At 41.7% G+C, this 15,318-nt stretch overlaps 1 protein-coding gene across 4 annotated transcripts in view; it reads right to left on the bottom strand.

Moving 5' to 3' along the window:
• The window catches only part of LOC126427381 (neprilysin-2), a 617,471-nt gene that overhangs the window by 50,298 nt on the left and 551,855 nt on the right, over nucleotides 1–15,318 (bottom strand). For all 4 annotated transcript variants that reach the window (XM_050089733.1, XM_050089730.1, XM_050089731.1 and 1 more), the window contains one exon: nucleotides 9,416–9,512. In XM_050089733.1, coding sequence (XP_049945690.1) covers nucleotides 9,416–9,512 — 97 coding nt within the window. The remainder of the gene's footprint in view (nucleotides 1–9,415; nucleotides 9,513–15,318) is intronic.

Below are 15,318 nucleotides of genomic sequence, written 5' to 3'. Positions count from 1 at the left end.
CTTAATGTACCATTCAGAGGCACTGTGCCATCGAGGAATAGTGCACAAATTATTCTGTGACTGGACACTGCACACCACACAGTTCTACCGTATCTTCCATCACCATCGGTGTTGTCGTGGTTACCGTGAGACACCGTTATACCAAGAGGAAAGGCGCGTCGATCTTAGAGCATGAGATATGATGACCTTAAGCCATTGACAACACACAACGGTCACGGTAGCACCTGATTCCAGAATAGCTGCAGTAGTTAAGATCTACGAACTATCCCCTGTTGACCAGGTCCCGAAAACTTAACTCGTAACGAGATCCCTTCAAAGCAAATTGTCATAACGATCGTCTATAAAGGCTTCGTACAACGAGAATAAATGTTATGGTTTATGGAATAATAACAGATACGACCAAACTGTCTTGTCTCTTCTGCCTTATTTAACATAACTTCGTTCACAGTTTTATTTCGCATTCACCACTCATTCACCGAAACCCTTTGATGAACAGTTTTGGTTGCTTAACACCAACAGTCAATGATAATGATACAGCTTTTCTCCTTTTTATAAATTGAAGCCTGCTCTCCGTGATATAATAAAAAAAAAACGGTCTCAATACCGCGTCCCTCGTGAGATGCGAATAGACTTATCCCGGAATTGACGGCCCTGTAGGTGAACTCAATTTAATGACCACACTTCACTGTCCGCTATTTCGCGTAACTGAATGTCCATTTGTTAGTATGATTATACACTGTAGCTATTTAAAATTCGCCCCTATATTTTTCACAACGCACAATTAGCACTTCGTTACTTGTTTTCTTTTTTTTTTTTTTTTTCTAAGAGTAAACGGAAAAAAAGACGCCGTATCATCGGCTTAGTCGATATAAAGCAAAACACCTTAATATGCCCAATTTCACCTCTTCTTATAGGATCGGCTACCTTACTCATTAATTTACTACATATTATTTCCAATAACACTAAACAGGTATCGCCGTTATATTTTAATTGTATTCAAAAGCATGTTACTACTATTATGACCAACCAAATCGTCACAAATCGCGCGGCGTGCGTTTTTAATGATAACTTTACGCTATTCAATTAAATTGCACGGCGTGCGTTTTTAATGATAACTTTACGCTATTCAATTTCCGTTACAGCTATCTTGACTCGTAATGTTACACAGTCACCTGTTGAGGGTGAAGAGACTTCTTGATTGTGAAATGTCGATTCTCAGTCCCCCAAACGTGGCAATTTTTCTTACTGATGAACCCATCCGAATCGAAGTGGGCTTCGTCGCTAAACCGAACCAAACCGAACCTTACTAATTCCCACTGTTCCCTGCGGCCAACTGTGCAGTTTGAATGTCCTAATGCAAACCGTTCAGAAGTTATGACAATTTGATTTCATATAGTTTAATAATTTTCGCCCTGTATGAACACCTACAACAGTTAAAAGAGGGTAATGAGGTATACACGAATCAGGTGAGGCTGAGGCAGTTAAGTAAGGAGGGGAGATGCTAAAAGCAGAAGATGAATTTTATTATGTGGACAGGAAAGTAATAGACAGTGGCAGCAACAAAGAGGATATAAAATGTGAACTTCCCGAATGAAAAAAAGTATTTCTAGAAAAGAGAAATATGTTAGCATCGGATGTAAATGTTAGTGTTCAAAAGTGAAACGCAAATGATGAAGAGCCCAGCTGCAAACAGCAAAAGAGCTTTTGAAATGTGGTGTTGCAGAAGGATGCTGTGATTAGTTGTGTAGACTCACTAACTAAGGAAGAGGTACTGAATCTAATAGGGAAGAAAATAAATTTATGGTACAACTTAACTAAAAGGTGTGATCAGCTGATAGGATACATACTGAGGCATCAACAGGAATGTCATAATGGGTTTAATTGGAGGTGGTAAAAATTGTAAAGGGAGACCAAGAATTAAATTAGGCAAGCAGATTCAGAAGGATGTAGGCAGCAGTAGGTACTGGGAGATGAAGAAGCTTGCACAGGATAGAGTAGCACGGAGAGCTGCATTGAACCAGTCTTTGGACTGAAGACCACAACAACAATAATGCTTACTAACAATACTCTGGGAGAACTCACAAAACTATAAGAAAGGATGGCAAAGTTACAGTGTTTATTGTCAAAATTGCGTATCACATGAAGATTCATGGCAATCATGTCTTAACTGTTATTTACTTTACACATATACTAAAGATGGGAAGAACACTGGGATCCTCCGAAGTGTCTTTACAATAATATATTTTATAACTGTGACTGAACAAAAATAACTAATGTTAACAATCACTGAAAGTGTTGTTTGTACAGGAATGGATGGTCACCAATAACAGCCGACACGAAATGGTTTGAATAATTCGAAAATATAATGGAAAATTAATTACAGTCATGATGTCTGTTAAAATGTGTGATGTATTTACATTCCTAAAGATCCATCTTAATGTTTTTAAAAGATTTTTTGTCATTAATTGTAAATGGCAGTTCCCACTGGCCCTATTGCATAAATACAGTTTAGTTTGATGATGGAAACTATAGAAAATTAATGAAAATTTGACAAAAATTACTTGCTCATAGGTGTTTCATCACTAAAATAAACTCTACCCATGTAATTTGAACAGTAGGAACTGGTATGTAAAAATAATGACAAACAAAATAATGTGATAAGCACATGACAATTGGGGCTTAAGGGGTAGAAAAAGCATTGTTATTTTTAAAACCATCTCTGAATTGCGACTGAAAGAGCAGACATTTTTCCTTTACGTTTTAGGAATGTACATAAGTCACAGCTGTAACGATAGCCATTATGGATAAAATTAATATGACACTATCTTTTGGAAATCTATGGAATCAGTTTGATTTGAATACACTTCCTGAATGTGAAGAAGCTGCATAGAAGAGAAGAGTATTTAAAAAGAACTCAAACATTTACCCTACTTCATCTCTCAGGAGTCACTGAGTTCTTAGTGGGAAGGAAAATAATGCAAAGGCTAGGATGTAGGCAACGCGAGGTCAAAAATCTGTTCTCCTCAGCCAGATGTCATACAGAACACTGTGGAACAATGGGAGGGTAGAAATCAACGAGAGCTGGATGGTTTGCTGGAACCTCAAAGCTGACAAGTGTACAACATTTACAGGCTGTGGAAACTGAAAGAAATATCAACATGACAGAAAAAAAATTAACTGTCATATGTTCCACATACTAAAAATGCAATGATTGAAACTGTCAAAAAAGAAAAAAATATTGTGAACAATAAAAATATGAAAACATAACAATATAAAAATATAATAATGATATAGAACAGTCACTATAAATATAGCTGTAAAATATAATAATTATTATACTCATTACAAGAAGAAAAAATAACGGCAATGTACTACAGTGTTATTCACCGTATGACAGTAGGCAAAAGTTTTGCCTTATTTCACTGACAAACTGATATGCACATGATGTCCCAAAATCCTTATTACACAACCTCAAGAGGGTTTTGTGCTGACTTAGCACATCACGTCGCACACATAAACATATGACTGGTGCTACTCTTACGCAGTTTCACAGGGAAAACAAATTCAATTGCTGTTTTAAACACAGGTGGCTGGGAAGCGTCTAACTTAGTTGTTGTTCCTTGTGTATAAATGACCAATACTTACTAGTTTCTTTGTCCTTGCAGTATCTGTCATTTGTCTGTGTTTTGACATGTGTCACTGTACCTTTTCTGGGCTTCTTTTTAGATCTAAAATTTTTGTTGAAAATTTTTCTCTCCAGTAACTCATGTTTGTCTAACAGGTAATGCAAGTGCTAGGCGCTCTCTTGCAATATGGGCTTTACTGTGTCACTAACAGTAAACGAGAAAAGCTCTTTTTCTAGTGGGGTTTGGTATTTAAAGGTGTCATAACAAACAAATCATCATGTAAGCGAGTGAGAGTATGTAGATATTACAAAGGCATACTACATTATTCAGGGTGTTCAAAAATAGTGTCAGATACAAGGTCTGTTACAGTTTAATTATCAAATGTGATTTTATACCTATTATTTCCATAAGCTGGCTTCTCAGACTGCAGATTCCCTGCCCCAAATTGCTCTTGAGGCATCCTCTATATCCTGTTAAATGTCTGCACGCTCTTATGGAAACACCCTGTAGATAATAATAACTTCATGTGGGACTGTGGCCTGGTGCAGTTCTTTCTACTGGACACCACTTCAGTCAATTGTGTTCCCCTAAGCTACCCCAATTATCCAATCAGGGAAAGGGGATGCACAGTTCAATGTGAGAGCTGAATCATATACTGTATCTGCTGTATCCTTACTTCGTTAAAAAAAGACCGAATGACCCAAGGTCTGACCGAGATTCGATCCTGCAACCGCTTGGCTTCCAGTCATGTGCATCACTAGACCACCAAGTGCGAGGGTGGTCCCATAAGTACCTAGCCTGATAGAGAGATGGCAGTTGTTGTTGAAAAATATCTCTGGATAAGAAAACAAATGATCTATGGAGCATATGTTTCAAGTTTGAAGATGCCACCTTGTTTAGTACTTGTTTGGCACCCATCAATAGTGAAGGCTGTTAGTGAACTTGTGAAAATGGAGAAAATTGGTCATCATTACGTGATACTTTTTTTTTTTAAGGGCTCAATGCAACCAATATTAAAACTGAGCTAGATTCTACTTTGGAAGAGCCTGCTCCTTCATTGACAACAGTAAAATATTGTGTAGCTGAATTTAAACGACACCGTATGAGATGCGAAGGTGAGCATCGCAGTGGTTGACCAAATGAGGTTACGACTCCAGAAATGGTGAAAAAAATCCACAAAGCGGTACTGGATTATCATTTACTGAAAGTGCACAGGCTAGCAGAAATAGTAGGCATTTCAAAAAGTGCGGTATATTGCGTATTGAGAAACCTGTGTGCAAGGTTTGTGCCACGTTTGCTCATACTTGAGCATAGCAGGCATTTCAAAAAGTGTGGTACATTGCATACAATCTGAAAATTTGGACATGAGAAACCTGTGTGCAAGGAATGTGCCGTGTCTGCTCATACTCGAGCAAAAACAGTGTCGTGACGATGTTTCAAATGACTGTTCAGCGAAATTTCGCAGCAATAAAGCTGATTTTTTGCACAGTTTCATAACTGTGGATGAAACATGAGTCCACAACTTTACTCCTGAGACAAAAGAACAATCAAAACAATGGAGACAAACTGGAGAACCGTTGAAGACCAGTTGATCTGCAGGCAAGGTCATGGCGTCAGTTTTTTGGGAAGCGCGCGGGATAATTAAATTATCAACGGGAAGTATTATGCAAACTTATTGCAATATTTGGGGGAAGAAATCAAGAGAAAACAGGCGCATTTGGCCAAGAAGAAAGTGTTGTTTCTTCAGGACAATGCACCAGCTCACAAGTTCATCATTGCAACGGCCAAAATTAACGAATTAAAGTTTAAATTGCTACCTCATGCACCCTATTCTCCAGATTTAGCCCCCTTGGATTACTTTCTGTTCCCAAACTTGAAAAAATGGCTTGGTGGTTGAAGATTTTCAACAAAAGAAGATGTGATGTTGGCAGTTAATGGCTATTTTGAGGAATTAAACAGTTCTCATTACGAAAATGGTATCAAACTTATTGAATATCACTGGGAAAAATGTATAGAGCTGAAATGAGATTATGTTGAAAAATAAATACTTTTTTTTTTTTGGAAAATTTTTGTGTGTTCTTTGTTAGGTGATGTACTTATGGGACCACCCTCATATACGGACAGTTTACCTGTAGGTTTTGACGCATGAGTCTGCAGGTACTGAAATGTGTAATTCGGGGTATCAGGAGGAATGCCACAAAATTTGTGAGGTCACTCTGTGTGTGAAAATAAAACAAAGAAGTCCTACAGACGTGTTTCCGATTTTTGATCTTTATGGAATTGGAGCAGGTTAAAGACTACACAGATCCACGAATGGACATGAAGGCAACAGTGAATTTTACTTACAGAAATGCTGTGTGGGCGCTGTGGTGAATAGAATAATGGTGGGACAGAGGACTGATCCATCCTATATGAGGTGCAGTGGTTCTCCGACAGTCGACACCACTGTGACATCACACCGAGGCAACAGCTGGAAGTGTACCCAGTGTGCGTTCGTAGGTCAGATCAGTCACCATTTGTGCTTCAGTGTTGTTTACTTGAGCAAGTCCACTGTCCCCGTGAATACCGACACGCCACGTATGTTTACCATATTTACTCGAATCTAAGCCGCACTTTTTTTCCGGTTTTTGTAATCCAAAAGACCACCTGCAGCTTAGAATCGAGTGCAAAGTAAGCGGAAGTTCTGAAAAATGTTGGTAGGTGCCGCCTCAATTAACTTTTGCCGTAGAATATATGTAGCGCTACACAGGCATGCTTTGTAGGCACAGAGATAAAGACTGGCGCCAAAACCTCTGGATCAGTAAACAAATTAAAAAAAAAAAGTGGAAGACCAGCTTTTTTTCTCCACCCCGAGCTTCAACCACTGCATTTTCATACATTAACCAACGAAGTAAATACAAATTCCATATTATTCATCTTCGAATGTAGCATCATTTCAATGTACTACGAAAATCCAACTGGCAAGACTGTTTGGGATATATGTCAATATGGGCAACTCTACGCTCTGAATTTTTTCCTACCTGTGAGAAGAGATGGTTACTAATAGGAACTTTTATGAATTGTGAATCACATGCAGTAGTCTCTTCACCATAAGAATAATATGAATATAAACATTTTGCCACGTATTGTTTCGTGTTTGCTGCTATCTCATTTAAATCCTGTCTGCCTAATAAACTACGAAACTAGAGTGAGACAACAGCAAATGTGGAAGAATATACATATCGTGCCATGTTTATATTCCTATTATTCTTATGCCTAATAGTGATACAGTCAGAAATGAAGCACGGCAATTGACTAGATTTTTAAATCTAAGATGACTCTAATTTCTGTGCAGAATGTAATGTACTAAAGAGGCATCTGCAAAGATTTTCAAACGGAGAAAAATTTTTGCTAAACTCTCGTTCAGAACATCTATCATACGCAGTCTATTATTTCGTTCTTGTTGATCATTATAAAAGAAAGCAGAAGTGTAAGTAACAACAAATAGCAGTCTCTTGCCATTGTTTCGCTAATGAGACAATTCCTCTCTCTCCTTTTCAGCTTAGAGTGACGTAAACCACTATAACAAAGAGAATGGCACTTATCAGATCAAAGAAAAATAAGCAATCAATTCAAACCAGACGAAGCACGTGAAAAAGGCAGGGTGCCCGTATAAATACGGACGGAGTGCTTGACGCATAGCAATGGCTACCTGGTAAAGCTTACCTGCTAAGCTTATGACTCGAACCAAAGTACTATAGCTGTATTGTCATTCATTCGACCTAAATTGTACTTCATATTACAATGGACCAACTTTGTTTCGATTTGGAGATGCGGCCTAAAACTTTTCTCTCTCCTTGAATTTCGAGTCTCAAATTTCAGGTGCGGCTTAGAGTCGGGAAAATTTTTTTTCCTTGATTTCGAGTCTCATTTTTCAGGTGCGACTTAGATTGAGTGCGGCTTAAATTTGAGTAAATACGGTACCCGTGCAGAATATGCAGACCCATTTGTGTACGGGTACTGTAATGACATTGTCCGTGCAGCCGTGACAGATTACCAGAGATGTTCTCCTGATCGATGAACCCCCTGCCAGGGTATTTTACAGGGTTTTTCAAATATTATATGAATCTGGAACACTATCCAGTGTACATGTAACAACAGAATGCGAGGCCATTCAGTCAGTTGAGGAAAGGGACGGCATTACGCAATGGTACAGTGGTGTACCATCACCAGTACACAGTACACATCAGTTCGATATTCCGGAAACGCAATTGTGGTGTACATTATATGCTGAGGGATTGTACATCTTCTGTGCACAGCCTGTGCAACATCTTCATACAGGTGACTCAGCAAGCAGACAACAATTTTGTGAAGGGTTGGCTCTACACAGAGACGTCATGCAATGCACTTATGTGCAGATGAGGCTACATTTACACGCAATTGTATCACGAACACCCACGACATTAGAGTGACGACGGCAAATGTACCTGGCTCACCAATTCACTGTACCCGACAAGTACTCCAGTACCTGAAGAACACACTTCCTCAACGGAGGGTTGGCCGTGGCGGATCCATTAACTTGCGTGCCTGATCGCCCGACCTAACCCCGACTTCTGTTTACGGAGCTGCCTAAAGGGGAATGTGTACGCTACGAAGGGGGGTAAACGTAAAGAACTTGTCACTTGCAACAACAATGATGTTGCCCACATTAAAGCCCGCCGAGATGATGTTCGATGTGCAACATGACGTGCTCGAACGTGTTGACAAGTGCATTCACACAGGTGGGGGACTTTTTAACACCACACGTAGGATGGAGCAGTCATCTGTCCAGCCATTATTCTATCCACTACAACACCTTTCACAGCATTTCAGTAACTAATATTCACAGTTGTCTTCATAATCAGTCACGGATGTGTGCAGTCTTCAACACATTCCAGTTCGGAAATCGGACATATGTTCGTAGGACTTTTTTCATTTATTTTCACATGTAGAATCACTTCACAAATTATGTGACGTACCTCCTGAATCACCTTGTATGTGGTCATATCTTTTTATTGCACTGACTTAGATACTTAAACATGCCAAGGGATTGTAGACTTTAGTGTTTGATATACATTTCAACTTGATACTTCTACCCATTCCAGAGAAAAAGGGGTCTTTACAGGTGGCTGTATCTTTTGATTGCACTGACTTAGAAGCCTAAATTTTTTACACGACCGAGGGTCCGTTAACCTTTGTATTTCAAATAAATTTCAACTTGATATCTCTACCTATTCCTCAGAAAAAGGGTCTTATCAGTTGGACAGACAGACAGACAGACCCAATGAGGTTCAGTTCAGAGCCCTGAAAATGAGGCACCAGAATTAAAGTGGCCAGTGGTTTATTTAGATGAAACAAAGATTCATACATGCCACTCTGCGAATAAACACTGTTAAAATGCAGAAACAGTATTGTCAAAAGTGGGGGTCAATTTTCAGTTGTCGTGTTATGCAAAATCATTGTCACGCAAATGTGTAGTGTGTGGCAGCGCTCCACCCATTTAACTCACAGAAATATCAATCAAAAAATTATTTTAATCCTAGTAAACTCTTTCTCTGCGTCATGAACAGTTGACGAATCACCATCGGTCCTGCTTCACAATACTGATGTCTTATGCCTCGTATTCTGTGTATCTTGGAAAGAGTTAGCAATGCAGATTGGTCGAAAGCTTACAAAGGGCAGGGCACAGTGACACGTGAGTTTGTCCTGCGACACTGGGGTTCCAGTGAGAGGCAATGTATTTGTTTACAAATGGATTTGGCACGGCTTACCTTCTCATAGAACTGGTCCAACTTGTTGTCATCCAGTAGCTCGTCGGGATACGCGATGTGGACGGCCATCGACTTGGCTTTCTCGAGTCCCTTCTTCCTGCACATCAGATCACATCATACCACATTACACATTGCCAGGATCTGTAAGGTCTTTGTCGGTTAAGTGATACTGGAGAACAACAGATGAAACATTTTGCAAAGAAAGTGAAAGAATGGATCCTTGTTGATACGTTCCTCGTCTTCAGAACGGCTGTGGCAGAGTTTCACACTGTCATTTAGTGAACAGAATTCAAGCTTACCAAGTACTGGAACAGATCTGTGAATAGATTCAGGACTTGTTTGCAGATAGAATTCAACATATCATTCTTAACAGAACAAAATCACCAGGGGAAAATGTAATATTAGCAGCGTTCAAAGTGAGAACAATAGGACTGCCACTATTTACCATATATATAAATGTAAATGGTGTAGTGAATAATGTATGAACCTCCATGGGGCAGTCACAGATGATGTAGTAGCCTATCAGAAGCTGTTGCCCTAGAGGTGCACACTCCTCAGACCGACTAAAACTTTCTTGTCACCCTGTGCACATTCTTATATCATAGTCCACTTAATCCATCACCTAATCTTGTGACATTACTTGGCTTTCCACACCAGGAAGAATTAGACAATTAGAAATTGAGAACAATGTTGTTATTATTTTGTGTTCACCTAAACTTGTAATACTTACATGGATGAATGGGTCTTGATTCATCATTGTCTCATCCTCCCTGTTGCAGGAGCATTAGATACCACATTAAATCGGCCATCGTATAAGGATGTAGACAGCGCAGAACTCTGTTCAGTGGTTGCTTGTCCCTTATTTTACCTACTTTTCCTTGCTGATATTTCTGTTATGGTTATTCAAACTGATATATATATCCTTCAAGACAAGAGGGAGGTCATGTCTATGTAAGATTTCATAATCTGACTTGAAACATATATTTATATAAAATGTAACCATTAACGAACACCGAGCGAGGTGGCGCAGTGGTTAGCACACTGGACTCACATTCGGGAGGACGACGGTTCAATCCCGTCTCCGGCCATCCTGATTTAGGTTTTCCGTGATTTCCCTAAATCGTTTCAGGTGAATGCCGGGATGGTTCCTTTGAAAGGGCAAGACCGATTTCCTTCCCAATCCTTCCCTAACCCGAGCTTGCACTCCGTCTCTAATGACCTCGTTGTCGACGGGACGTTAAACACTAACCACCATTAATGAACATCTGGGTTGTAGTAACACTGTTCACGTTTACGTATCACTTCACTTAGCATAGACCGGGACTGTGTCCTAGGCATGCCCGATGTTAACTCACTGGGCACGGCCCGTGCTGCCTGAGTTGTTGTTGTCGTTCCGTCGGCAGAGGTTGCGTCCGAATTCCCGCGTGCCCTCTGGTGGACGGGACTCTACTTGCGGCAACTACCGTCCGTGACGTGCCGTGCCGATGTGCGCCTCCTGCAATCTTTCTGGTGGCTACTGCATGGGTGGACATAGGCTATATATAGACACCCACACCCACACACACACACACACACACACACACACACACACACACACACACACACACATACACACATGTACACACCTTTCCCAATGTTCTTCAGACTCAAACCCATTACCTCATTCCTCATACACCTTACTACCTTTATCCTAACTGACAACTACTTCTCATTTGAAGGGAAAGTATATAAACAAGTCCGTGGCACAGCCATGGGCACCTGCTTGGCCTCCTTTTGTGCCACCCTTTTTATGGACCATCTAGAGGAGACCTTCCTAGTCTCCCAAAATGCCAAATCCCTAGTCTGGTTCAGGTTCACTGATAGTATCTTCGCGATCTGGATTCAGGGCCAGGACACCGTATCTTCGTTCCTTCGTAACCTCAACACCTTCTCTCCCATCTGCTTCACCTGGTCTTCAACCCAGTGTGCCACCTTCATAGATGTTGACCTCCTCTTTGATGGCTTCATCAGCACCTCTGTCCACATTAAACATACCAACGACCAACAGTACTTGCATTTTGACAACTGTCATCCCTTTCACACCAAAATATGCCTCCCATACAGCCTGGCCACACAGGGATGGCACATCTACAGTGACAAAAACTCCCTTGCTCAGTATGCTGAGGATCTTATTGAGGCCTTCACAGACAAGCACTATCCCCAGACCTAGTTCACAAACAGATCTCCCATGCCATTTCCCCTCATGCCCCCAATCCTTCCATTACCCCCAAGAACCATCCAGAAGGGAGTATCCCTTTCGTCACCCAGTACCAACCCGGACTGGAACAACTGAACAACATCCTTTGCCAGGGCTCTGATTACCTATCGTCGTGCCCTGAAATGAGGGGCACACTACCAGAGACACTTCCTATCCCTCCTGAAGTGGTGTTCCATTGCCCACCCAACATCCACAACACCCTAGTCCATCCCTAAGCCACTCCCAATCCCAACCTCTTGCCACAAGAATTGTACCCCTGTGGAAGACCCAGGTGCAAAACCTACCCAATCCACCCACCCAGCACTTCTTACAGGAAGATGGTATCCCTTCTTTCAGACATGTCCAAAAGAACAGATACCATTGGTGACCATGCAGCTCTCTCAAAATGAAACGATATTTAAATCACGACCCTAAGCTGTTGACAGGCGTTGATATACATCAACAGGGACAGTTGAAAATGTGTGCACCGACCGGGACTCAAACCCGGGATCTCCTGCTTACATGGTAGACACTCTATCCATCTGAGCCACCGAGGGCTCTGTTCTTTCGGACATGTCCTATAGTTATGCCTAACCAGCCATTGACTTTCTTCTTCTGCGCTGGAAGCACACACATTGCCCGAACTCTTACAGCACTCGGTAAGATTGTCTGCTGCGAGTAATGAGTGTAATGGGCAGGGGAACTACGAATGTAGTGTGTGGACATCAAGCTGGGAATGTGGGTCTCACGGGGAGCGTGCAAGGGATAAATCCCTGCAGTTGCACTATCCTCTGTGCCCTCAGTGGCTCATATGGATAGAGTGTCTGCCGTGTATGCAGGAGATCCCAGGTTTGACTCCCAGTTGCGGCACACATTTTCAACTGTCCCCGTTGATGTATATCAATGCCTAATATTCTTCACGGGTCTGCAGCCAGATCACGTCATCGTCCTGACACAATATTTCGGCGAACCAGCTGGCCGCCATCTTCAGGTGAGTTAATGCTAGTGCACTGCCTCGCCGGAACTGAGTTCCAGCCACAACGACGGAAACCTTTACACACCATGAAGAGAGCACCGCGCGTGCGCGAGATGATGGAGAGCGCCTCCAGGCGGCAAGTAGACACGCAGCGCACCAGTGGGAGAAGTCGTCAGAAACGATAAATCGCAACAGCACTAGTTGGAAGAATCCTATGATCGAAAAGAAGTCCGTTGTTGTTTAATGTCGGACAAAATCGGATTCCATATCTTACTTAGAGGAAAACGTTTATCCCTGTTAATAATATTACTGGATAATCTAATTTCAATTGATTCTTTAAGAACACATTCCCAATAGTGAGAAGCAGGAGAGATCAATTGTGTCTTGTCATACATCATCCTGTGTCCTTCATTACGGCAATGTTCCGCCACTGCCGACTTCTCAGGCTGGAACAACTGAGTGTGCCAATGATGTTCCACGCACCGGTCCTGAATAGTTCGAATACTTTGACCGATATACTTCTTTCCACAGTGACAAGGAATTTCATAAACCCCGGGCCTCCTCAAGCCCAAATTATCTTTAACTGAGCCAAGAAGGGCTCCAGTCTTGGCCACCGGCGTAAAAACACTTCCCGCAAACGGTAAATAAGCAACCGATTCAAAACTATCCTCTACTGGCTCGCATGACGGACCAAACTGAAGAGCACGGCATATTTGTTGTTCCGTACATCCATTCTGTTTAAAAACAATCTTCAAATGATCAAGTTCTTCTTTCAAATGTTCGTCGGCCGAAATGGCATAAGCTCTTTTGACGAGAGTCCGCAAAACTGTTGGCGTGGCAGATGACAACTGGTCGCACGAAGATAGCGGTCAGTATGAGTGGGTTTACCTATACACACTATGTCTAAAAGTCCCATCATCCTTTCTTTGCACTAAAACATTGAGAAATGGAAGTTTACCATCTCTTTCCATTTCCATAGTAAATTTAATACTTGGATGTAGACAATTAAAATGATCTAAGAAACGATTCAAAGCATCAGTTCCATGTGGCCAAACCACTATATCAACACCTGTCGACAGCTTAGAGTCTCGATTTAATTATCATTTCAGCACTTCTTATTCCAGTCCTGTCACAGGTTTATCCTACCAAATCAGCAGTGGGGCCACCTGTCAAGGAAGACATGTCATTTACCAGCTCTGATGCAATCATTGCACAGCTTTTTACATTGGTGTGACTACCAACCAGCTGTCCACCAGCATGAACAGCCACTGCGAAACTGTGGCCAAGAGCAAACTACACCACCCTGTGGCCACAACATGCAGCTGAATGTAACACACTTGATTTCAATGGCTGCTTCACTACTGGAGCCATCTGGATCCTTCCCTCCACCACCAGCCTTTCTGAACTGCGAAGATGGGAGTTATCCTTAAAACACGTTCTCCGTTCCCGTAATTATCCCGGCCTCAACCTACAGTAACATCCCTTTGTCCTATCGTATCTTCCCCATTCTCATTTCCCACTCTGTTTATTGGCAGTCCTCTGCCAATACATCCTCTCATCCTTTCCCACACCCTTCCTTTTTTTGTTCCTTTTTTCCCCACCTTCCTGCCCCACAACCCCTGACATTGCATCTGTTGGTAGTCTAGTCCCTGCGCACTTCACCAGACAGCATCTGTCTCTCTCCCACCCGCACACTACTGTGCCTTCCCCTTCTCCACCTCCTGCACATTGCTGCTTGCATCCCACGTGATGGTTGCACTCTGCCCTGAGATACTGAAGTTGGCAGCCGTGTGTGTGTGAGGTGTGCTTACATGTGTGAATGGTGGGTGTGTCTGTTTTACTGATGAATGCTGTGCCTGATGGCTTCATGTGAGTGTGTTTTAATTGTGGCTGTCTGCAACTGACATGTCTTCCTGATAGTAAGTAATAATCTGTCTTTTCCTATACTTTTGGTATATAAAGGAAAAACATTGTTACTAACACTTTTAAAAGTACTTGACTGCTTTACTTCAAAGTCCTTACCTAGTTTACTTCAGATTTCTACATTCAGATGAAAAAATTAAGAAAGTACCATCAGACGTCACTAGATCGTGGGGTGAGCTTGAGAAATTGACAGAAATGTGATTTATGCAATGGAACAAGGCTGGCTGTCAAGAACCTATAGCCAAATGCAATAGAGGCCACTATCAGTGCAGGGTATTCAGGAGGTGAAGATATATTCATTCCTCGAATTGCACTGATATGCAGTGCTTTAAACGTGCCCTTCGATTTAAAGTGATTGCAGTTTCCCGTGTGGCCTGCATTTACACTACTGGCAATTAAAATTGCTACACCAAGAAGAAATGCAGATGATAAACGGGTATTCATTAGACAAATATATTATACTAGAACTGACATGTGATTACATTTTCACACAATTTGGGTGCATAGATCCTGAGAAATCAGTACCCAGAACAACCACCTCTGGCCATAATACAGGCCTCGATACGCCAAGGCATTGAGTCAAACAGAGCTTGGGTGGCGTGTACAGGTACAGCTGCCTGTGCAGCTTCAACACGATACCACAGTTCATCAAGAGTAGCGACTGGCGTATTGTGAGGAGCCAGTTGCTCGGCCAGCATTGACCAGACGTTTTCACTTGGTGAGAGATCTGGAGAATGTGCTGACCGTATCCAGAAAGGCCTGTACAGG

The sequence above is a fragment of the Schistocerca serialis genome, chromosome 11 (assembly GCF_023864345.2).
Source record: "Schistocerca serialis cubense isolate TAMUIC-IGC-003099 chromosome 11, iqSchSeri2.2, whole genome shotgun sequence".
Taxonomy (NCBI): domain Eukaryota; kingdom Metazoa; phylum Arthropoda; class Insecta; order Orthoptera; family Acrididae; genus Schistocerca; species Schistocerca serialis.
Note: the sequence above shows the minus strand (reverse complement) of the source record. Positions and strands in the feature narration are given on the sequence as shown.